The sequence below is a fragment of the Plodia interpunctella genome, chromosome 4, assembly GCF_027563975.2.
Source record: "Plodia interpunctella isolate USDA-ARS_2022_Savannah chromosome 4, ilPloInte3.2, whole genome shotgun sequence".
NCBI classification, from domain to species: Eukaryota; Metazoa; Arthropoda; class Insecta; order Lepidoptera; family Pyralidae; genus Plodia; species Plodia interpunctella.
Window position 1 is genome coordinate 9,861,882 of NC_071297.1, and position 26,063 is coordinate 9,887,944.

The window sequence follows — 26,063 nt, forward strand, 5'->3', positions numbered from 1 at the left end:
AAGTATTTGTGGAAAATGCCGTTACAAAATAAACATGTCCAAGCTTGTGGTAATTTTAATTGAGGAGAGTAAGTACTTTATGGGCGATTGATAAATAAAAACAATATTCAATAATGTAATAATATCTGTAAAAATCAACATCTACAATCCTATTTCTAAATATACACTAAAAAACCGGATCTACACAAAAAGCGGGCTACCTACTATTTAACAAAAGCCAAAACGGAAATCCAATTGAAATTGGTTTATGGGTGTTCAATTAAACGTGAATTAACAGAAGCAGGCAATCATCTACGAAAACGATCGTTCCTAATGATGTTTCGTTTAACGACGACAATAAAAATACAAATAGCCCTAGTGGCCATTCAGTCGAAAATTGACTAAACATGGCACGTGGTCCCTCTGAGGGAAATAGCTGTGTGAGGACACAAAACATGATACCCCTCCCTGCTTACCCCCAAGGCATTTACCCTCATGCTACACAGTTCAGTCGCTCTCGAAGCTTCGTCGCGAGCAGACGTGTAGTAACCCCCCTCGGTTGCAACAACTTTCTATTACGTCACTCGAGTGAAATTCTCATCGGTGATAATAAGTGTCCTCGAAGGGGTGTTTGCATTGGTTGAGTGGGATGTTGTATCGATGATACTGGTGCGATGGTGCGCGAAATCAGGCGTGTGGCATTCACGCACATATGCACCACATTTCTGTGGTTGCTCACCTGTATTAACGGTAAGTTTTAGTGTTTTAAGGGTCAAATTGGGTGCGCGCGGGTTGAAGCCATTCGATACGCTTGGATAGTCCGTCCGTTACAATTTCGACCTTTTCCGTTTCACTTCCACACCACAGTAGCTTTTTGTTCACTTTTATTTTGTTAGGTAATAGTGGTTTTCTTGTTATATGTAAATTTGGCGCGTTTGTATTTTAAACATCCTACATTTCCTTATGTTTGACTTTGGAAGTTTCTGGGTCGAAACACGGATGTTCCCTTTCCTGATTAAATATTTAACGGTTTCTACGAATTAGGGTTTACTGAATTCTCATTAAAATTTACGTCGTACCAACAATCTGTTGAATAGTACAAGTAAAATATTTATTTCAATGTCTTTTATTTTCAGTTTTAAAATAAATTACCTAATTATTTTTGGATAAAATCAAACTCATAGGATTGCTTATTTGAGTTTGCTCGTGTGTGATATGCTCGAAGATCTTTCCTAAATAGTTCTTGACCTCTTCGATGCATTTAAGTCTCGAGTCTGCATTTAAGTCTTTTAACCAAAAGAGGTGATGACGATTTTTCTAAATTACAAATCGACAATTATTTTCAAATCGTTGACAAATCGTTGATTAGTTTCGTTCCAATGCGTCAATTACTAAGAAATTAATATACGTTTAAAATATGCGATCTTATGTGTGAGTTTGGTGCAGGTATGAGGGATTTTGTTATACTTCTGAGGAAGCAAAATTTTACTTCCAAAAAAAATCACAAAAATTCAAAATCAAAATCTAAGCATTTACTAAGAAATCAGGCCAAATTTTGTAATTTAAAATTTGACGTGAAAGTAGTGTAGTAATATTATTGTAGTCATTTTTCAAAAAGCTACAAACTACGATAATTTATGTACAAAAAAGAAGAAGAAATTTGTTTTGCGTTTGTTCCATTACGTTTATTTACATGATCAATATAACCTTTTTAAGTTCACTGTTCGACCTTGATTTTCATAAAGTTATGGATTTTTAATTTTACTATTTTTTTACTAGATTAATACTGTTTTATAACCACTGTATATTCTGACTCAGAACTAACTCATATAAGCAGTAGTTTTCATCGACAACCACTTATAATAATAATAATAATCTCCATGGTGTGCTTGCGACTGCATGCTTTGGATTGTGCCCCACACCATTTCAGATCAAACATCTCACAAGGCCTTTATATGTTGGACCCAAGCCCCCTTGCAAGCCTCAAAGGACCGGGCTACGGCCCGTGAAACTCTTGAGAGATACAAATAATAATAATAAATCTTTATTGTCTCACCATAACCACTAAAAAGTTTACAAAACAACTTAAGAATTACTTAAATTATCTTAATAAAAAAGAAGAAGGATTATGGTGAGTTGATACCTAAAATAGGAAGACTCCTGTATCTCACTTCCCAGGGCAACGAACCCCCGGGCAACATCTAGTGTTAACAACGTGTTGCTACACGAAATCAGTGTTTCTGCACTAAGGTGCAGAAAGTTTCGCTGAGTTGTGGCCTTTTTGCCTTGCTGCAGCACATCAATTTGTTTAATTTTATGTTTTTTTATTATAAGACTCTGTTTTTTCTTTGGTGTCTGTCGCAAATCAAATAAAAGAATTATCTATCTATCTACAAATATCTACACGTATTGTATTGCCTGTGGCACGTAATCGGTCGGATACTATACGCAATTGTGTACATATAGATATACAGACATATAGACAGTAAACGTGACTGGCCCTGTACGTTCGTCAGACATCCGGAGCCAAAACAAACATATCGGGTGCGATTAATCGACTAAACATTTTGGGGCAAAGTATTAGCACTCATGTTCTAATGTTGTGGTTGAAAAAAACCGGCGCGCCGCTGACGTTTAAACGTATTCGGAGCAGCACCAACGACATTCTAAATGTGTTGTCTGACAGGATTGACTGTCCAATAATGAGACACTGGGTCATCACTGGGACAGATTCATGTGTCGTGACACACACATGAATCTCGATACAGTGACTCAATTCGTTCTAAAATACATGGACTGTTGCTTACTAACATAGGATAAGATTCCTACTAACAATTTATGGATTTTATGATCTGACAAATAAAGAATTCTTATTAAATATAATAGCATACTTTTCGTTTTACTGCAGCACATGTTAAAGTTAAAGACAAAGTCGATAGTGTAACCCACACTTAGACTAGATACGGTGTTTTGATCCATTGATATGTGAAGGCGTAGTTATATTGATACTTTAAAGTAAACTTATATAACTCGGCCGTATGAGGTTGTCGCTGCTTTAGAAGAAAACCAGTTAAAATCCTCACAAATATTACGTGTCTCACTTCAAAAATAACAAGTTTCATACAAACTTCCACTCCCTATTTCTCCCCTTTCGGGATAGAATTTCGGGATACAAAGTAGCCTATATTAGAATATAGTGGCCTGGATTAGAATCCAGGCCACATTCTATCTCTGTGTCGAATTTCATGCAGATCTGTTCAGTAGATTTTGTGTGATGCGCGTACAAACATACTCGTACAGACAGACAGACAGACAAAAATTAAAAAAAAAAAATTTTTTTGAATAGTTAACCCTTTATAGTCCTCAACCAATCTTCTTAAAGACTTTGCAAACATATAGTTTAAATTGAAGAATCAAGTACCTTTCATGATGGAAAAATAACTGCTCCCGTAGGAAAATTACGCGGGTAAAGTCGCTGGCAAAAGCTAATAGATAATAATTTGTCCAACCTCACAATCAAGTTATAAATAAGCAATTCTATTCTTACTTGACAGCTTATTGTTGGGAACTTTAACAAAAATATCAGTTTAAAAATTACTTGTAATTTCTGCGTCGACTATAGGTTTTAAAAATGCATCACTTAACTACCACTTTTAACATTAATGACAGCATTTCAAACCTGTTTGATAAAATAAAAATAGGTAATAGGTAAAATTATAGAACATTTCCTGGAATCGAGTCAAGGCAGAACTTTCAACTCGTACAAAAAAAAAACACCTTTGCTTACATAACAATTGAGCTCTTATCACGAATCTGTAACGATAATGATAATAGATATACGTGACAAGGTTATACGTACATATTATAAAACAATATCCCGTGCTACGTCTGTGTGTCTATTTGTTCGCGAAAACTTAAAAACTACTATACGGATTTTCATTCGGTTTTCACCAAAAGATTGTGTAATTTCTGAGAAACTGGGTTTACAATTTATTATGGTTTTAAACAGGAGAATCCGGGACGGGTATTATCCGCTAGTAATAAAATAATCTTTTGTGTTTCATAAATCGTCCGCGAAAGTGTTAAAAGATAACAATTATAGGAATTTCAAAAATAAATGTTTTCTCACCTTGAAAGAGTTAAAAATTCCCTGAATATTTAACTTGAAAACAGGCTAACTCCTATGAAGTTATTGTATATCAACTCACGTAGAAGTTTTCCGTTTTATTATTTATAATTTGGTGAAAGGAAATACTAACATTTCATATTGAGTTTATCATTGAAAAAAGTTTCTAAGAACATACGATGTAAAAACAGTTCGGTTTGTATAGAACATTGAACATATAAAAAAATATACATCAATTTGTATTTAAAAAATGGTAAGCCTTTCTGGCATAATAGGGACCAACACTGTTTGAATCGGTTTCTTTCGGCATTTCTTCTCAACAGTGGTCGTTCCGAAATGCTAGTAGTTTGTAGCTTGGTAAATATCATTTAATTTAGAATATGACGTGAAAAAGTGCCTGTGAAGGCCTAATTTCTGAATAAATGATTTAATTTTGATTTTGACATTCTATGAATAAGTAATTTAAGAGTATTTATGGATTAAAAATTGTTTTATTCTCTGTAATTAACAGCATTGACGTTAGGCAGGTGGTCAGTTATAAAATAGCAGCAGAATCTTCATAATTTGATGGTTAAATTTGTGCTCACCCTAACTTCGTGACGTCACAGTCCCGAATTAAACTGGAAACATGCGGAGATGAGAGGATCTTGGACATAGCCTCATAACACTGTATAAAAAATATAAATCCAAACGAAGCACTGAATTCCCATACATTATAGATGAGGTGCGATTTGCTTGATCGATGTGCTTGCTCAATTTGGCCATTTCCCGTTTAGCTGCCCGATTTATATATTTTATTCACTAAATTGCCACAGTTTTATGCTGTGGTTTTCAATCTCCCCCGCTTATTCCATTTTTAGTATTTGAGGTTAAGAGTTGGTTGCAACAGCGCAGTGCAGGTTAAAGTTAACGTCAAAGTTGACTGGTATACATGAGAGTTCCAAAATGTTGTATCAATCCTTGTTCTTCTCATAATCTCCATCGTCTAGTCCTTTTCCAACATCAACTTGTGCGTTGATTGGTAGAAAAAATCTTACTCGTTATTCATAAAAAAGATACTTTTATGTTAAGTATGTTATGTCTCTGTTTGTTGAGACCAAAATTTTAAAAGTGCAATAATGACAAAACGTAACTTTAGTTATGCTATCTTATCTTTTTTATGAATAACAGATTTATAATGAAAATAATAAACAAAACAGAGGCTTATTTCTAAAACGTTCTATTAAAAATATTAATTCAAATTGTTATATTAGAATACTTTTTTTTTTTTTCAATTTAATGTCGCTATATTAAAATATAATAATTACCGTCATTTTTACTATATTACTTTCAAAACATTACTGTGTTATTTTACCGTTACGACGTAAAAGGGAATGTTTTCTCTACATTATCGAATACTCGTTCATTCATTCTCTCTTCATTATCAAATAATAACATTGCCATTATGTATTTTCAAATTCATTCGGAATATTATAAAATTAATGTCACCTAGTAACATTAATAAATTTTATGAAACAATTTACGAGCTGTCAAACTTTAAAAAAATATACGCTAAGTATATACCTAATATAAAATAGTGTTACATACTTAATATATCTTCTTAGTATTAAACTGTAACATTGAAGTGCCTTACTTACAGTCCTTACATACAGACAAAAAGGTAGTATAATTCATAACCATAGATAAAAGAAATATATATTCATAAAATAGGTTCATAATAATGTATAATTATTTGACTTAAGTTGATATACATCACTTAACGACGTCAAAAATTTAGTTCTACGCCGACTTACGCGGACAAACTTCACCGCAGCCTTTTCTCCAAGGATGCCAATTGACAAATGTGTTATCAACTAACAGGTTAATGTAAAAATAATACACAAGGATCCTGTGTTACATTTCGTATACATGAACTTGTAAACAAATAAAATTAAATACTGGCATTATAAGCGAAATTTTTAGCAAAATTATGAGAAAAAAAATTAAATATAAAGTCTGCGAGAAAAAATGTAAAAACAAATGACTATGACCCACAATTTCACAGGCTCCCAGCCCGACCCTATCGTTTTTGACTTACGCAAACGGAATATTAAAACAGGCTTGAAACTTGCTGTATAACAAACTCACTTTTCTGTAATAACTATTTCACATAAGACCACCGACAAAGTATCTCAATAATATTATAAGAGCCAAAGTTTGTGAGTATGTTTTTCACTTCTACACGCCCACACGGCTGGGCCAATTTTTATTAAATTTGGTATTAGTAGGTAATACCTAGGAATAACACATAGGGTACTTTCATCCCGAAAGTATGCGAATCTTATAGGATTTGATCAAAAAGTCTCATAGTGAACAGTTGATGGCGCCACTGTGCATAAAAACATAAGTATTTTTTAAAAATAGTTAAGTGAGTAACATCGCGTACTGAAAGCACTGCAACGAAAGGGAGCGAACTCATTTTAATTATTACGAGAGAGAGAGAAAAAAAAAAACATTCACTCACAAAAAAACATTTCAAGGATTATAATTACCACAAAGCTAAAAAACCATTTCATAGAGATAATGAAAAAAAATTTTTTTTTCTTCATAAATCTATGGTATGAATTTAACTATGTACTTGATACCAAGTATACAGTGGTTCAACACTCAAATCAGGGATCGATGTCACAAGAACCCGCATAAATATGTAAAGTGACCGTGTGCCCGGCATAGCATTATAACAACATAAATTTCATGGATCGGCCATCTTGCCATGACGTTAATGACTGCTGCTGTAAAATATGAGGCCAAAAGAATCTATGTCGGTAATTTATTTCGCTAAATCTTTTTTCAAACATTTGTTGGTCAGCGTGCAAGTAAACCATTAACTTAAAAAATACTTTTAATAAAATGGTCCTATGTTTTTAGCAAATAAAAATATTAATGTAGCAATTATCAATTAAAAATACTAGAGATAATAACTTATTTTCTCAAATAACTTAGAATATTCGAATGTTTGTGAGGATTTTTTGAAACAATCATTATTCAAATAGATGTTTGCTTAGATCTTTTTTCAATTTGTAGTACTGAACCCTAAGAGATACGACCTGCGACTCTGGCACAAAATCTAGCCTAGTCCCCTTTGCACTATGAACGAAAAGTCACTCCGGTTAACAGTTTTATTTATAGTTTCGTCTATAACACATCTGTCAATTTAATATCTATAAATCTGACTTAACAAAAATTACGACTTCCCCTACAGAAACACCGGTCAATTACTTTAATAAATACGTATAAATAACCGGAAGATGTGGACATGAATGACTCGGAGGGTGATTCGGTGATTATATCATTTGCAAGTTCATTTTTTTATTTTGCTTCTTTGTCGCTGTTATCGTCATAGATTATCAATCATTCATGACAATTAGATTGCTAGAGCGACCAGCTAGAATTAGACTGCAGACCGCGGCATTACCCGTGTGATTATTATTTTTTAAATATATAATACCAAATTCCACAAAAATTGGCCTAGCCGTTTGAGTGTGAAGAATTAACAAACATACTCACAAACTATCGAATTATAATAGGATTTAAATATAATAACATTTTCTGTTTGGCCCAAATGTTGACTATTGATAAAATTTAAAGTATTATGTTACTTATATTATAAAATCATTTTAAATAAAGTAAAGTATACTTAAAATTTTTTGCGTCACAAAAAAATTGACATTCATAATTTTTTTGTCAGATATTATACAATATTATTTTTATATGATTTAAATATATTTCGTTTATCTCAAATTCATTTCAATGATTTAAAACAACAAAAATGAACAGTGGTACTAAAAATACCCTCCACGGAACAACTTTTTACTTTCACTTCAAAAAGAATATGCAAATCTTTCAACGAAACGTCAAAAAGGGTTACTTTATATCGACGGAAGCAAAAACCGGTAAAGATAACGCTGCCGGTTTTAATGGTCGCTCCAAATGGACATGTACAGGGAATTACGCACCGATGCCCCTCTTTACCATTTTTTGCCGGGTAACTATTTTTTTTTACTTATTTGCATCGGATACTTTTACTCTATAGGACATAAACGGTTTAACGCACTGTCTACCGCGTTTTACGGTTTTGACTAATCTTTGATCTTTACATTTGATATTTCGATATTCTCTGTACGTTGAGATTTTGTGATCCAGAATAAGCCTCCAAGTATAGTTAATTTATATAGAAAAAATGCTTGTCACATCAATGTTGCTTTGTAAATAGAACTATTAAAACAAATGTCTTCTTTATTTCAAGGATTGACTAATGATCACCGACAAGGTATGACAATTTATTTTAATTTACTAAAAATAAAAAATTGTCACCCTGTTCGCTTCGTCTGTAAATTTATGATGAAGAGACACAGTATGTAATTTTAAAAAAGAAAAATATACTCCAGCTTAACATACTATTTGGTATTTGGTGGCCATTGCTATCGGTATTACCACCGTTATATGGCTAATTACCACCATGGTAATAAAAATTTTAAATGTGGACATAATAAAATGTAGTGTAACTTTTGGATACCAAGCGATACGTAGCGCGCACAATATATTCTGGATTGAACTGGTTACAATCAGATTTTTATGCACGACCGATGGGGAAACAAGGCGATAAATAACATAAATTTAATATGAAAAAGTTCTCGATCTCGTTTTCTTTGCATCATTTGAAGCTGCAGAATGCCGAAATTTTATATGTCATTTCAGTACTAAGTACATTTTAGTATTTTAATACATTGATTAGAATTTACAAGAAATATGGTTATTACTCTTATTACATGCGTTTTTCCATCTGAATACTTTCCCCATTACTTACTGTTATCTTAAATTAAAATATAACTAAAATTAAAATTTCTATTTTTTCTTCTTCACATTCCTTTACGACATCAAAGCCAGCACTTTTTGTGTTTGTTCCTTCCTTTGGAGCCAGGTGGGAACGGCTTAGCACATTTGTTTCCTACGTATATTACCCGTCTACGCAAGTCAGTGCACGCGTTCTATAATGGAGTAATTACTCTAAGGTGGTTACCCTGTCGTTGGATGATAAATTGCTTAAAATTTACTCGATATCGATTCTCGATTAAATGTCCATTGTATGCCTATTCGACTAAAATAATTAAGTCGTTATTAAAACAATAGAGTGTTTTACAATAATAGTCGAGCCAGTTATTTTGGAAATGAAAAACAATATGATGTGATTAAAATAGATTAAACCTATTTGTCAAAAGTACTATTTGGCTCGGAAACCCTGTATTTTTAATTGATTTATATTTTGAAATTGACTTGTGTAGCAGTCATAGTTTACAAGATGAATTTGTAAAATTTCTGCAATGTATGTAATGTACCTGTCTTGTAATATTTATTGCAACAAATAAATTCATTTTATCTTTTACCTTGGTCCTTTTACAATAATCAGAATAATTCCATTAATATTTATAGTAAAAGTTTATTGCAAAAATTTACATGCTAAAAAGTATAATTATTTAACTTATTAAATTAACGGGTTCGATATCCCTAGTTTTCAGAGATTTTGAATCAGAAAATTGACGAGAAAAAGTGCCTGTGAAGGTCTAATTTCTGAATAAATGATTTGAATTTGAGAGAGAGAGAAACCAATAGATTTACGTAGTCTTTGAAGTACAAGTCGTTACAGTCTCAAAATAATGTCCAATCTACATAAAAACTTTTCAGAAATGACCAACCTCTGCACAAAACAATCTCATAGCTATTACCATAAGGAATTGTAGTTAGAATTTTTTTGAAATTTTAAGAAAGACAATAACTATTATATCTGACTTTGAAATAATTAATCTGTACTGTGGCAATAGTCAGTTTCAATATTATAATCTTCGTAATGGAATTTAAATGAGCTTTCAATTCTGATTGGGGATTTTTTTGGAAAAGATTTTTGAATATAAATTCTAATTACTGTCTTAATCCAAATAATAGAACATATTTTTTACTAGTTATCTACATTTATGTTAAACTAGCTTCGCCCGCGTGATTTCCAGCAAGGGAGCAATTATTTTTTAGGGATGAGTCCTTCTCCATGGAGGTACCTGTGATGTATATATATATATATATATATATATATATATATATATATATATATATATATATATATATATTAGGACAATATATTAGGACGAACCACACATATTGAGCTAGCCCCAAAGTAAGTTCGAGACTTGTGTTATGGGATACTAACTCAACAATACTATATTTTATAACAAATACATATATAGATAAACATCCAAGACCCGGACCAATCAGAAAAAGATCATTTTCCATCATGACCCGACCGGGGATCGAACCCGGGACCTCTCGGTTCAGTGGCAAGAACTTTACCACTGCGCCATCGAGGTCGTCAAAGTATAGTAATAAGTTGTATGTAAGTTAGTATATTATAAAAGGTGGTGGGTAGTCTAAATATCTTGGTTGCGAGATGTCATTATATAGCCAGTTTGGAATAAATGCTTGTTGCGTACGCCGTGTTGTTATTAGCTCCGCGACACCATCATCCCTCTGGACTATATCGACTGCGATATCACAGTAACAAACAAACAAGCTTTCGTATTTATAATATTAGTTTGGTGTTAAGTTTACATGGGTTATAATCCATGTTTCACACACCCCTTTTATCCAGCAAGTGAAGCAAACGATTTTCATTACATTTACTTACGAGTCAGCTTCTCGCTTTCAAACCTTCCGCGCCGGCGGTGTGAAATATATTAGGGTCGCCAGATGTCTGAAGGAAGTTTGGGACATTGTTATACAATTAATAAAAAAACACAAAATAATATAATAATAAGAATCAGATTAATATTTGCTGTGGGGGATCACAATAATTAGCAATAGGGTCCTCGTATAGGACCACTACAAATTCTCCCCTGGATACCGTATGAGGCGAGTAAGGGATAGAAAGCTGATAGGCAACCAATAGGATTGACATCAGTCAAGCAGCCGTTTTTAAAAGCACAGCCAAATCATAAAAAAATATATAGTTGACTAGCTTTTGCCCACAACTTCGTATGTGAGTTTTCGTATTTCAGGAAATATCTTCTTAGTTCTCCCCAATACTGTCCTAGAAACATACACATTAAATTTCAGCTTCCTACGCCCAGTAGTTTCGGCTGTGCGTTGTCTGTCAGTCAGTCAGTCAGTCAGTCAGTCAGTCAGTCAGTCAGTCAGTCAGTCAGTCAGTCAGTTAGTCAGTCAGTCAGTCAGTCACTCAGTCACTCAGTCACTCAGTAACGCAAGAGTTTTATATATACAGATTTTTTACATGAATCCTGGGCTTCAAAGCGTCAAAGCCCAATGAAACACGCGAGGGTAAGAGAGAGAGAGAAACCAATAGATTTACGTAGTCTTTGAAGTACAAGTCATTACAGTCTCAAAATAATGTCCAATCAACATAAAAACTTTTCAGAAATGACCAACCTTTGCACAAAACAATCTCATAGCTATTACCATAAGCGTTTAAATGAAAAGTTAGAGTAATCCAATAAAGATAACATTCTCATTGTTGACACTTTAGATAAAGGTGACTTACAAAATACGTTTTAGTGTCCCGTTAAATTTTATGGAACACTCAAATTGTTTAGTTATTTTGCTATGGCTCAGACGTGAACATGACTTTGGTCCATTTTTATACAAAATATTCACATATTCATTCCTTTCCTAAGTAAAATGTATAAATAGTAATTGTTATTTTCATCGTTGCTTAAAAGCTTAAAGAATTGGTGGCTATAAGATATCACGCGTACAGTCAACAACACATCAAGTTACCGACAGTTCTGATCTAGTAAAAACTATAAACTGAAAAAAAATAAGCCAAATATAGTACTAGGTAAATGTTAAAAACAATAATGGATAGTTTGATTTCTACAAATAGCAAAAATAATTTACTTACATTATGAAAACCAGGTGAAATGTTTTAAATATCATTTTTGCAAATTTTGATATACACAGTATATAGGATAGTTAACCTGACCTTCCGTAGTAGTAAGTTATAAGTGAAGGTTTAGGTTTCAACCCCTGTCCGTGCTGTATCTCAACCCGACTGTACATTGTAAAATTTTGTCTATCAATATTTGCATTCGAAAAAATATATTAAGGAATGAGAACAGAAGAAACGCAAAAGAACTGTACAAATCGGACGAAGGTTATAAGCTTGTAGCACAGCCAAAAAATCAGATTTGAAAAAAGAAATTAAAAGAAAACGGATAAGAAAAAATACTGGCTGGATAGGATCACTAACCGATAATACATAAAAAAAATATCTTCAACGACGTGGTGTCATAATACGTGCTCAATATGGTTACCCTCCTGCTCAGAATATGACGTGTGTGTAATTACTTAGCGAGCAGCAGAGTCATGCTTGTCATTGTCGCTAACTGTGGGGCTCGAGTGTCAATTAATTTTGTTAGTTTCTTGTACCTTCTAAACCGATTTACGAAAGAAGAGGATTTTGTTTACGTTCTTTTTTTGAATTGCTTGTCAAGTGTTAGCTTTTAGAATAGAGCGCATTCGAACGATTGTAGTCTAAATCATTTCATCGAAATATGAAAAATTCCATTAAAAAAAATAATCGCGGACCCCAAAACAAATCATTGCCTCTTTAACTTCACACGCACGAAGCTAATTCGGTGTCACCCCGTAAGAAATCCGATTAGGCCGACACAAGTTTCGTATTTATTCGATGACGTGAGAGAAAAACGCACAAAACTGGTCCTTAACGACCTATTCCACATCCCGCTAAACTACGATACTTGAGCCGTTGGTGCGTGACTTTTATGTATTCCGCTTATGTTTGTGGTATGAAATAGGGGCGAAAGAGAGCGTTATGTTTAGAATGACAATTTTTTTAAAATAATTAGTTTTATTTTGAAAAAAATATAGGTAACTATAACATACAGGTTTTATATAAAAAATACACTATCTTTAATAATAATCATTCTATTGGCCAGTCTATGTTTTGTCTCATAATTTGGATAACATGTAATAAGTGGGAAAGTCTATTAAATCTAATACACTTTCATGAATAAACCGCTAGACCGATTTTAATAAAATTCAGAATCACCTACTCAACCGAATTCAAACTAATTTGTTTATGAAAAGTCAACCTCTAAAATCCTGTAATAGGGGGTGAAAGAGTATATGAAAAATACTAAACTTTGCTACCATATTTTAAGATTGAGTTGCATTAGTCAATTTCGTCAAAGTCGTTGAGTTTCACTCTAAGTTTCTAACTTAGGCCGAATTGTAACATATACGCCTTTTCTCACTATCGAGACGGCAATCTGTTACGAAAAGGGAATTTTTAGTGTCAGGCCTGTGTGGTTGACCTCAACCTTTTACTTACAAAAAGTACAGTTCCGATGAAAAAAATGCCAACCGCATATCCGTAGCCTGAGAATTTTGTATCTTAGTGAATGTTGTAAAGACCCTTGCTTAATATAAAGGGTATTTTACAAAATTCCAGGTGAAAATTTCCTAAAAACATTCTGGTTTCGGCCGACATGACAGGTAAAAATAGCGAAATTTTGTGAGGATGTAAGTTTTTAGTTCTCTTTCACGCAAAATCTACTAAACGGATTGTTATATAATTTGGTACTTTTATCCCGAAATTCCTGCGGGACGCAGATAGTAAATCATATGTTTGTGAATTACGTGTATATTAAGACATTCAAATCGGGCATTCCCTAGAAAGATTGAAATAACGCTTTAGATCCAACACACACCAATGTTCTTTTCATTTTACATACACTCATCCTTTTCACACAATATAATGAGTATGTATATGGATAGCCAGAGTGAAATCAATTTTATAGGGGCGTGTGATTCTACCTTAGCAAATCCCCCCGTGGTGCCGTACGAGGCGACTGAGGGAGACATAGCGTAGGCAGCTGATAGTCCCAAGGAGTATTGACGTCAGGGAGACAATAAAATCATAGCCGAATCTTTAAAATAATGAGTTTATATTTTTCGTCAACTCCTGGGATCGCGGCGTTACAGCGCCGAACATTACCGGGAAATTCGGAGATTAGGGAGAGAAAGAACTAGTGTGAAATATTTCATGATCATATATTTAGTTATGGTCCATGACCCCACTCTTTATAAAATCCATGTTAAAAAGACTTTAAGATGACTTAAAACTCTAATTATATAAAAAAAAAGAAAATGCCTATAAAAGAAAGTAAATTGGCATGGCATTGGAATTTGTGCTCAATTCGATTGAATTGAGCACAAATTCTGTAATCTCCATATTTTAATCTCCTTTTTGCGAGAATCGTTCCCGGGGTATCCTTAGGGACGCTTTACATAACCCGAATCTTACTAACGTTTTTGCCTCATATGCCCAAAGAATATGTACATTTTCTATAGAACTTACCCCATAGATATATTTAGCAAGGAAAGGGTTGTTTTGGGACGCGTGATTAAACTGACAACCCAAAATATACGTTTTTACTCGATCGTCGAAGTATTTCAACAATATTTAGGTTGAAATATTTTTCTAGGAAACGTTTTATAACATTATTTTATGCTTTTGTAATGTAATAAATTGTAAAAATTATATATAATTATTATTTTTAAACAACTGAGCAAGCAAACAGACTTCGGTCCACCAGATGGAAGGGGTCACCGCAGGAGTGTTAGAGTTTTGTATCTTAAAAGTAGTTTTATTATCAGTTAAGGGTAGCTTAATTAATAAGTTACCTGTCATCCGCAACTTCTTAGATATGTTTGATCAAAATCGGTTCAGCTGTTCGGGGGTTTTTAATTAGTCATGTTGTTGAAGAATATACTCGTATTTTTTCAAGTATAAATTATTCATAGTTTACAAAAGTTTGAAGTGGAGGTGTTAGTTACTTTGTTGAAAGTTAATTAAAAATTAAAATATGGTAACTGTTATATATGGTAAACTAAAACGTGGAAGAACTCAATTTAAGCTTTTAACTTGGACGTTAATTGTAGAGGTTTTTAGTTCACTATTCGATACAGAAATAGTATTACGTCTAGCCACCTCTCTGTTTACCTACTTTTTTCCCTCCAACGCAATGTACGTATTTCGGCATCTTTAGTTGTTAGCTAGCATTTTTAATAAATCAATTTGTTTTTATTTAATCTATTTTGTACTGACGTAGCTGTTTCCCGCGCTCAAAAATAGCATATGTGGCTCAATCTACATCCTTTCAACTATCTCTATAAAAATATTACATTTTGACGTGAAAAAAGGGTCTGTTACATCACTCACAACATCAAATAATATAAAACAAAGTCGCTTTCTTCTATTTGTCCCTATGTATGATTTAATTTTTAAAACTGTGTTTTTTGATATAGTTAATTGATTGTGATATTCCTGAGGAAAGTTTAGGTGTGTATTATATATTATATTTACTAGCTACGGTCCAGGGCTTTGTTCCCGTGGGATTTTTGGGATAAAATATACCCAATGTATCATTCCAGGTTATATTCTACTCGTGTACCAATCCGTCCAGGAGATTTTGCATGAGAGTAACAAACATACTATTCACAAACTTACGCATTTATGATATTAGTAGAATAGATTATGTTAGGTTAGTTTTACCCGAGCGAAGCCGGGACGAGCCACTAGTTTATAATATTAGCAATAAGATTACACATTTTGGCGGACACTAGAAGAGACAAAATAAGTTTACTTGTAACTGCCACAGCAGTAATGAGGCCGCTAAAGCGTGAAAGAGAAGCTTGTTCTACCGAGTCATGTGCATTATAAAATGGCGGTCTGGAATGACTACTCTCATTTTTCACGTCTCAATCGGAAACTTTTAATGGGTTCCGTGACGAAGCTTCGCATCTTGATTCTGCGCGATATCATGTAATTACTTTTCCGTGTACCGATGCCATTTTTCTGACGTTGTGGATGAAAAGTGCTTTCAAGTTTGTAAGTATTTAATATTAAAGTACTTGGAGAATAGGTTTGTTAGTGGTTACTTCTTCTTCATAGTCGTTCCTCATGGCTGAGGGTTTCGTGGTCATTACGTGGAATTAAACACACACAACAACTTTCTTTTGGCATTACTGACGGAGTGGTTTGCCACTGCCTTCTCCATTTCACACACAAGTTAATAATAATCAACCAGTGTGCAGGTGCCCTCACGATGTTTTCCTTCACCGGAAGCAAGTGGTGGTCGATAAAATTCATGTGGCACGAGTAGGATCGAACCTGGGACCTTTCGATCCACGGGCGGGTGTCTTAACCATTACACCACCACCGCTTCCACCAGCACCAATTTTATAACATAAGTACCAGGTTGGTACTTAACTTATGTTATAAAGTTGCGTGGGTCTGTGATTCGAAGAGCCGGATTCAGAGCAAAAGCAAAACTTTCAATTTTGAAGATTCAGCTATGATTAAGTGTACAACCGGCCGTTTTCCTGACGTCAACCCTGCTTGTTATCTGTCTGCTGTCAACTGCATACAGGAATATATGGAGTGGTTCTGAAACAAATGCTAAAAGACACTCATTTAAATATTGTTGGTCCTTATCATAAGTTCTACGGTGTGTAAAAAATATTATCTCGAAATCATCGATAATAAAAATAAAACATTTTGCACTCCTACCTGGAGGGCCGGCAGAAGTGAAAACTTAAATATTACGTTGTGCACTTTCGACATCTGACGAATTTTCGATCAGGTCACGTGTCCTGACGCGAGTTTAACATTTTTACCCATCACATAAAGTGCACAACGCTGCTAAAGAAGTTTTCACTTCAATAATAAAAAAGTTCGAGAAGAAACAATACAGTAAACATAAAACATGCAATATGAAGATTAATGTTTTTGAATGAAAACAATTGAAGTAAACAAAATGATTTCTGTTTATGACATGGGTCAGTTCTGACAATAGTTGTCACTTGTCAGTTATTGATGAATTACATTAACGGCATTGAATTAGTAGGTACTCTGTGAAGTACTTACTAAATCCATGATTAACGGTAATACTCAGTGTTGCCAGGCAAGAGGAAACACTTCCCTCACTTAGTTTAGACTCCTTGTAGATTTACTGTAAAACTACTGTATATAAATAAATAGACAGGCACAAATCTCACATTGAGATTTGAGAGAGAGAGCGAGAGAGTAAGAGAGCACCCAGCTCGACACTAGAGTTATGGGATACTAACTTCGTTAAGTTAGTATCCCATAACTACCGTTCATTATAGTATCGTTATACTATATATTTTATAACATATACATACATCATATAGATAAACATCCACCCGACCGGGAATCGAATCCGGGACCTTCAGTGTGACAGTCAGAAATATTTATCAAAAAATAATGAGTAAGTAGAGGATTAGTTAAAATAAACAAAGTAAATTTTTACACCAAATATTTTTTTTTATTTTACAACCATTCTTGTTCGTCACATATATTTTCCCGTCTAATAAAACTTGAGTACATAAAACACGGAGTTACATAGGTGATGTTATATCAATTTTACTACGTTGTCACATTTTTATATGCTTTTTTATACTTTCGTGACATATATATAGGTTATCAAATTCATGCTTACTTGTATGTTACTTGTTTGAAAGTTAAAAATCTAAATACCGAATTTAGTTATATGAGTGTATCCTATATATTGCTTAACTAATATTGTAAATGTGTAAGTAAGTTTGTTTATATCTTCTCAAAATAGAGAAGGACATATGGTAAGTAGTTTTAGTCTCGGAATAATAACTGTTCCCGTGGAAAATTTACGCGGGCGAACCCGCGGGCAAGAGCTATTTTGATTATATTGACATAGTAATAGCCGTGTTTGAGTATATTTTTTACAAGGTTTTATTTAACTTGCAATGTATGTATGTCGGTATGTCACTATATCTCGGGCGGAATCTCGCAACTCCAGTTTGAATCAGACAATGTTTAATACCGTGTGGTTCCGCCCCAGAATAGGATCACTCCAATTCCTCGCGAGTACGAGGCGACTAAGGAACACATGCCTTAACAGTTGATAAGCAACAATAACTTCCCCAAACAGGGTTTACGTCAGGCAGGCAGCCGTCGTAAAATCATAGCTAAATCTTGAAAAATATATATTTTTACACGAACCCTGGGCTTCGGGGCGTCACAGCTCCGAATACATTAACGAACACGTGAGGATGAAAGAAGAGAGAGAGAAAACATAAATAGTGACACCATTATTATATAAGAATGTGTTCGCTGAAATAATATTATACTTACAAGAAATTTCAACTTATCAATCAAAATACAATTATCATCAAAGATTATTATTTCTGTCAATGGTATGACTGAGTGTGGAGCTATTAGATTTTATAACTGTCTGTTCGTTTGTCATTAATATTAGAGGATGCAAAGTGCTGACTTAATTATTCATACAAATCAATACGGCACATTGATAAGCGAATCTTGGAACTGACGTTACTATTAATAAGGCCATTGAGGTACACGATGATTATTATACATAAATTACTATATACATAATATTACCTACACCAATATGACTTTATATAGGTAATCTATGTAATCTATATATTATTACAAAACTGTAAGTTGGCTATATCTGTGCGTAGGAGATATTAAAGAAAAATACTTATGGGGCGTCGTTATGGGATTAATAGAAGCCAAATAAATTTTTTTTTAGATTTTTTGTCTGTCCTGTCTGTATGTTTGTTCGCGCATCACGCGAAAACTATTAGATGGAAGATGGTCTTATAGTTGTATAGCGGAAGATCTAACTTAAAATTTGATATAGGTTTCATCGCAACACGTTGCTTAGATCCCGAGATATCGATAATATTAATTTATGAGCGGACTCACGAAATAAACAACATAGATAATTAGAAAACAAAATAAATATAAAAATAGACAAGCTCCGGCCAAAGATAATGCACAAGTTTTAAAATTACATAATAATGATCGCTTAAGAAAATAATTGGTTTTAAGAGGAATCTTACTAATACTATAAATACGAAAGTTTGTGAGGATGTATGTGTGTATGTTTATTACTCTTTTGTGCAAAATCTACTGGACGGATTTTAATGGAATTTGGTACACGGACACTTTCTCATTTTTACTTTGGTAACATCTATCTACTAAACCAATCTTCTTGAAATTTTGCATACATGTAGTTTAAAGGATGGAAATGGATAGAGTACGGTTTCGTACCGGAAAATGTTCCCGTGGAAATATCGCGCGAGCGAAGCTACGGGCAATAGCTAGTACTGAATATAATTGAGCTTATTGAAATGATTTTTGAAGCAACATGCACTGTAACAAGTTTCATTTCACGGAAGCTTGTACCACTTAATGTTATCAAACTGTGGGGGGTCATTAAGTTTAATTTATGGCCGTAATTCCCTTATAATACATCGATGTTAAAACTTGAACGAAAATAAAAATACATTTTTATGTCAGGTCATAGTTTTATGACAGCACTAATGAATTAACATTCAATTATAAAGTTCATTGAGTTCGCCTTGTTATAAAATTTATATAATTTTTCTTCATATAAGTACAGCTTTTATAAGTTACTAGTTTTTGCCCCGGCTTCACTCGCGTTAGTTTCTCTGCGACCAATTGTCATACAAACTTTCACCATTAAATTTTCACCCCCAATAAATTTTCACCTGCCATTATAGTCATTTGGGAGCAGATCTTGATAAAAAAAACGTAGCCTATGTTTGAACGGGAGTCTTTAACTACTGAATATCAAGTTTCATCAAAACGGGTCCAGCGGTTTAGTCGTGAAAGCGAAACAGGCAGACAGACTTTCTCATTCATAAGATTAGTATGGATTCAACATAATTAATTCATTACATTTGAAATTATTTGGGTCGAATAAAATGCACGTATTGCACTTATAGTACGATGAAGGACTTTAAAGTGGAGATTAAACGATCTTTAAATCATAAAGAAAAGATAGATTATTTAAAGTAAAAATAGATCAAAATAAGTATTAAAGTCTGTAAAATAAGTCGATTTATTTAAGTTGAAGATAGTTGATTAAGCTTAAATTTGTTGAGTGCCTAGATAAAATTTTTGACATAATTTTCGAAAGTCTAAATATCTCATCACTAAAAACATCTTCCCGAGTAGAACCAGCTAGAATAGCTTGACCTACATTCCTCTCATTTTCATCTCTGAAACAAGAATATTTTTGTGCGCCACTACTTTGTTTTGTCCACTGTTCCCTCTGTAATTAATTAATTGAAACTTCCACGTCGTCTGTGTGAAAAGCCCGGAGGATAAAGTCTTGCAATAAGGTTTTAAAATACGTGTATCACTTTGTATACAATATTTTCTGCTGTGTTTTTTCTTACATCCATACACAGTTTTATAAAACTAAATCAAACGGTCGCTGCCACTTCTGATTCTTTTCAGTATTTTTATAAGCAGCATATTTTAATATACCAAAGTCGCTTAGACGCTCAAAGATCGGCAAGATTACAATCATTGAACAATGAGCTTTAAAGCATCTACTGTAGATTTATATTACATTGACAAGACATGAGCTGACAGCGAGCGATCCGCAAATTGTTTGTCAATTTAAAGTATGTCTACAGACTACGCTTCAAAGCTCACTTTTCAATGAACGTCATATTGGCAGGTGGGAGTTGTGCGGTCGAAGTGTTCTATTTTCATAGAAATTCAAGAAGTGGGCTCTCAGATCACACGCACATCTTTAATCAATATACCTATGCAAAACTCTTGCGTTACTGAGTGACTTGCTGACAAACAACGCATAGCCGAAACTACTGGGCGTAGAAAGCTGAAACATGGTGTATAGGTTCTTAGGACAGTGTAGGGGAGCACTAAGAAGGGATTTCCTGAAATTCCCACGGAAACCGGATTTTCACGTACGAAGTTGTGGGCCATAGTCTATAATATAATCATAATAAGTTTAGTATGCTTTCTAATCCTATAATATAGTGAGTTTAGATCAAAATATTAACTTTGCTGGCAGTCTGGTGAAGGACCTATCAAACGATATAACTGTACAGCGGCTTGTGAAGTACTCGAATAATTTCGCTCAATAGACTCGAATAGTTCGAATATCATAAAATATTCCCCGGGCAAGTTCCAGTTTAACAACACTACAATCTGCCCGAGTGATTTCGATCCCAGAATTTACGTTTGAAGTTGTTTGGAACTCGACTTCAGTTGTAATGGATATTGTAGACGTTTGATTTGGTTTGAGTTAATTTTCAGACGTGAAGTTTGTTAGGAGATATGCATATCTTACCAACGTAGGTTTGCAGATAATGATGATGAAGCACTGATAGATAGACAACATTTTTGTTGATAATATGTTAGGTTATGATTTGATTTAAAAAACGGAAACATATTCTGAAATTTTCAAGTATGTAAAATCCGATTTTTCAACTTTGTACCTAAGAGTTCGTACGGTAATATCCTATTTTTCACACAAACTGTTTTATTAATAAAAAGCAGGCAGATAAACGGGGAATATTATATGATCGTTACTGTCAGAGGCACGGCGTAGCAAGAAACCATTATTAATGGGTGAGACCGCCCAGTACTGTATAATGTATGGCGTTTAGTATAAAGTCTGCAACGTTGAGACCAATATTTGGACCAATTATGGGACCAATATTTGGAACAATTTATAATAGGTACTAGTTCCGCTTGTGGTACTGTACATATATACTTCGGGTCATTATGTGTGGTAACGTAATTCAAATTTCATCAAAATCTGCTAAACGGTTTAACTGTTAAAGCGTGGTAGGCAGACGGACATACAAAAAATTGTATGGAAATATGAATTATGTCGTGATTAAAATATATTATTGAAATTTATTAATATATTTCAGACAATAGGGTCCATGTTGTCAGTAATACTTAAGTATAGCAATGTTAGTAAAATCGACGAATGAAATTACATATGTCGACAAATTACAAGTTACAAATTAATTGGATAGTGGTCTCTAATTACATATCAAGTAATATGAAATTAGGGCACAATAATAAAACCAGTTAAATAGCAATTTCGAAATAATTTGAAAAGCTAATTAATTACCATTAATCCAAAATTAGGGCACAAAAATAGAACCAGTAAAATTCCGATTTCAAATTAATTCGAAAAGCTAATTAATCCAAATGATTTATTTGGATTAGATTATACGTTGGTTTATGTAAGTACTAGCGTTTGCCCGCGGCTTCACCCGCGTAAATTTCCCACGTGTAATTTTTTTTCCGGGATGTATTTCAAGAAGAGGCTTGAAGAGGTAACAAACAAACAACTTCACATTTATAATATTATTTAGGGATTGTAGCTTGGATCAAACATTTGCAATACACATTGGCCAAATGTAGGCAACGTACACTCGGGGTTTAAAACAGTGGTTATTATCATGAATATTCTATACGGCTGACCCAGGGCTGCATGCTTGAGGTCACCGAAATATGGGCACAGATTTACAAGATTTACCGAGTTATGTGTTGGTTATAGGTAGTTTGAAACTGAGGAATTTAACTTTAGCGTATACATAATTTATTTTAGTTGACCGTAAAATTAATATTTATTTTTATAGGTTTTAATTGCCATTAGAGACCTGTGGGCGAACATTGCAGTGTGGTTGTCGTTGCGTCACAATGGCGCAATATGATTGGTTTGCAGCGTCTCACTTTAAATCGGTCGGTTCGATGGTGAGATGTGAAATGCAAACCCGCACTGACTACTCTGAACGACATTATTATAATACGAAAGCATGTTATAATGTCGTCTGGAGTTTAAACGATTAATCAAGACTTCGAGTACTAGACACATTATGTTGTATTAGATAAGGTTTATTGTTCTATGTGTGTTAAGATAAGGTTTTAAAAAGTATACCTTACGTATTTTTTTATTTATGTACACAACATAACAGGGTTGCCAGAATGGACAGTGTAAGGAATATTTATATCAGAGGAAGTTTGAAAGTTGGGCCTATAAATGATAAAATTAGAGGTAATAGACTCGGTTGATTTGGACACGTGATGAGGAGAGAAGGGAATCATTTACTGAGGAAAGGCCTAGGAAGAGATGGATGGGTTGTGTCAGGGAGGATGTGAGGTTGCTGGGGGTGGATCCAAATATGGAGAAAGATAGAGAATTGTGGAGGGAACAGACATTTGCGCCGACCCCAGATGATGGGACAAAGTAGGGCAAATGATGATGTACACAACATGACAGTGTAAATATAAAACTTACAAATAAGAAACAAATAGAATTTTTTGTTTTTTTTTTTTTTTACCTACAGTTAAAACGTTTAGCCTGCAAAAATAGATAACAAAATACACATATAAACCCTCCGTCTGCAGCTTGGGATTGCATTTCAAGGAGAGTATTAAGGTCTCAAAATGTCACTCAATATGAAAAGGGTTTTCGCAAAAAATAGTTCGTATTACGAATATATTTACCATTTATTTCGTGAGGACTTTAGTTTTAGATTTATGTTAAAGAAGTACGAAAGTTAGATTTTTGTTAAAGTTTGAAAATCAGTGTTTCTTCTTCTTCTTTGCGTGCTGATGGCGAATCTACAAATGCTGTTTGTTTGTAATTAATATTTTGTCAAAATGTGAAAGTGAAAATTCAAAAAAAAAGATATGGAAAAATCTATATTTAAATGGTAATAATCTATGAATGCAACATTTAACTATGAACCTAATTTTCATAAGTTTAATTTTATTTAAGTTACAGCAACGCCAAATCGAGACAAAATATTTGTGTATTATTCCAAAATATAATAAATATTTGTTGGCCGTTTTGTAAAATAAGAAAACAAAACAAGCAAAGCAAAGCAACTCTTTGTTTTTTTATTTTACAAAATGGTCGACAAATACATGTACAAAAATTACAATTTTCAATCGTTCGAGAAAACATCGGTGGACCGATATTATTTTTTAATTCGATCAAGTAACCCAACTCTGGTGTTATTTATATTTAATTCCACAACCACCGGAGGCTCAGATATCCGGTTCTATTGTGGGGGTTGGAATCAAATTGACTGGAAAAGTCGCGGGGATGCTGGGCGAGGGTTGTATTGAAAATGGTGGATTTCTGAAGTCAGTCTTTAAGGTGTATTAATACCTATACAATATGTATATACATACAATCCTATTCCTATTAATATTATAAATGCGAAAGTTTGTGATGATGTATGTGTGAATGTATATATGTTTGGATATTAGTTACTCTTTCACGCAAAATCTACCGGACCGATTATTGTGATATTTACGTAAGAAAATCAACCAGTAGGTATATTGTACTCAGTATTACAAACCAGAAAAGATATTCTCTATATGTATTCGTTATCTCAAGCGACACTGTTCTCGGCTCTCAGCGCACCTGAATACTAGGAAATAATGACGGTTTCTTAGTGGAGTGTCCATTGTCATACGACAAGATAGTTGTATTTTTAAAAAGAATAATATTTTGAAAGAGAAAATAACGCAACTATTTTACATTGCATTCATTTCTTTATTATGTAATGTTATTGCTCTAATACTGATGTCAGAATTTATTCAGTCCGCCTAAAGGCATGTGACATGACTTTTAGTTATAGACATCTAGTATCAAGTAGAATTGTACAGGTCTCCTCACAATATTTTCCTGATGTAAATTTCGAACATGTGTCGATCGAGTTGTGTGTTCGAGTCTTAACTATTACACAACCACCGCTTCAAAATTCAGATGGATATTTTAATATCTTAATTGCTGAATATTATGGAATAATTACGCTTTCTCAGTGGAATGTCCATAGTCATACGACAATATAGATTAATAATGAAAGACACAACAATCGCGGCAGTGGAACTATAAGTTATTGGCATTAAGAACAATTATTCATAACTAGCTTCTGCCCACAACCTCTCCCGCGTTTATTTCCTACGGTAACTGTTATTTTTCCGGGATGGATTTAGGTACCTACTCTATGTCCTTCTCCATACTTCAAAATATACTTATGTATGCAAAATTTCAAGAAGATTGGTTAAGATATAGCGTGAAGAGGTAACAAATAAATAAAAACTTACTTTCGCATTTATAATATTAGTTAAGATGTGGATAGTTTCCACGGTAATTAGTAACGCTACAAAATCTACAAAGGAGTTTAAAATCCACTAAACCAACTGCATAAAAAATAATTTCACAATTCGCTACTCTGCTAAACTAAAACCCGTCGCCATTTCCACTGAATTTCACTAACGAGGTGGACTGACCTGTCAGCTGAGAGCTGGGTCAGCTGCAAGAATATACATTGTACTTTATGACGCTGATGGCTCTCGATGAGGAAACTTTACGAGCTTCGGTTATCCGCCACGGTATTACCATCTGCATTTCCATTTTAAGAAATTAATTTGTATCAATAAAAAGTCCAGATTATTTTAAATATATTTTTAATGTTGCGTGAGTTTTACTGAATTTAAATTTATATTTAAACTTGTTAAATGAAAAATTGTGACGAACATTACAATTAAATAGTATAATAACTGACAACCAAGGAAGCTTCATTCATTAAATCCTTGACTGTTATTTGAAGCTTAATAGGTTGAGGTTGAGATAGGCACTTCCTGTTTTCCATTGATTTCTCCCTCTTTTTTTACCTCGTGTCGTGTATCCCTCTCGCACTCAGTTTATCATTTTAACCCATTAATAGTTATAATTACAGCCATTGTACTTTGTACTTGTATTTCTAATGTTTTATTATTTTCTATCTACTTTTTATTTTTATTTTGTGTTTGTTTTTATAACATTCGCGAAAGACCAGCGCCGTGGCTCACACTATGATATCATGCTGAGAGAAGACCATTTTAGTACAATATTTATACTATTACATGTCCAGTGTTAACTAAGTCATGTTTTTTTTGTGTTAAATAAACGTTTTTTCTTTGTTTCTTTATGATTATTATATTTTTTAA

At 33.5% G+C, this 26,063-nt stretch overlaps 1 protein-coding gene across 1 annotated transcript in view; it reads left to right on the forward strand.

The window, feature by feature from the left end:
• The first annotated feature begins 503 nt into the window (after positions 1 to 503).
• Positions 504 to 26,063, forward strand: part of LOC128669131 (uncharacterized) — a 42,486-nt gene continuing 16,926 nt past the window's right edge. The window contains exon 1 of the mRNA XM_053743644.1: positions 504 to 729. Coding sequence (XP_053599619.1) covers positions 654 to 729 — 76 coding nt within the window. The 5' untranslated portion in view covers positions 504 to 653. The remainder of the gene's footprint in view (positions 730 to 26,063) is intronic.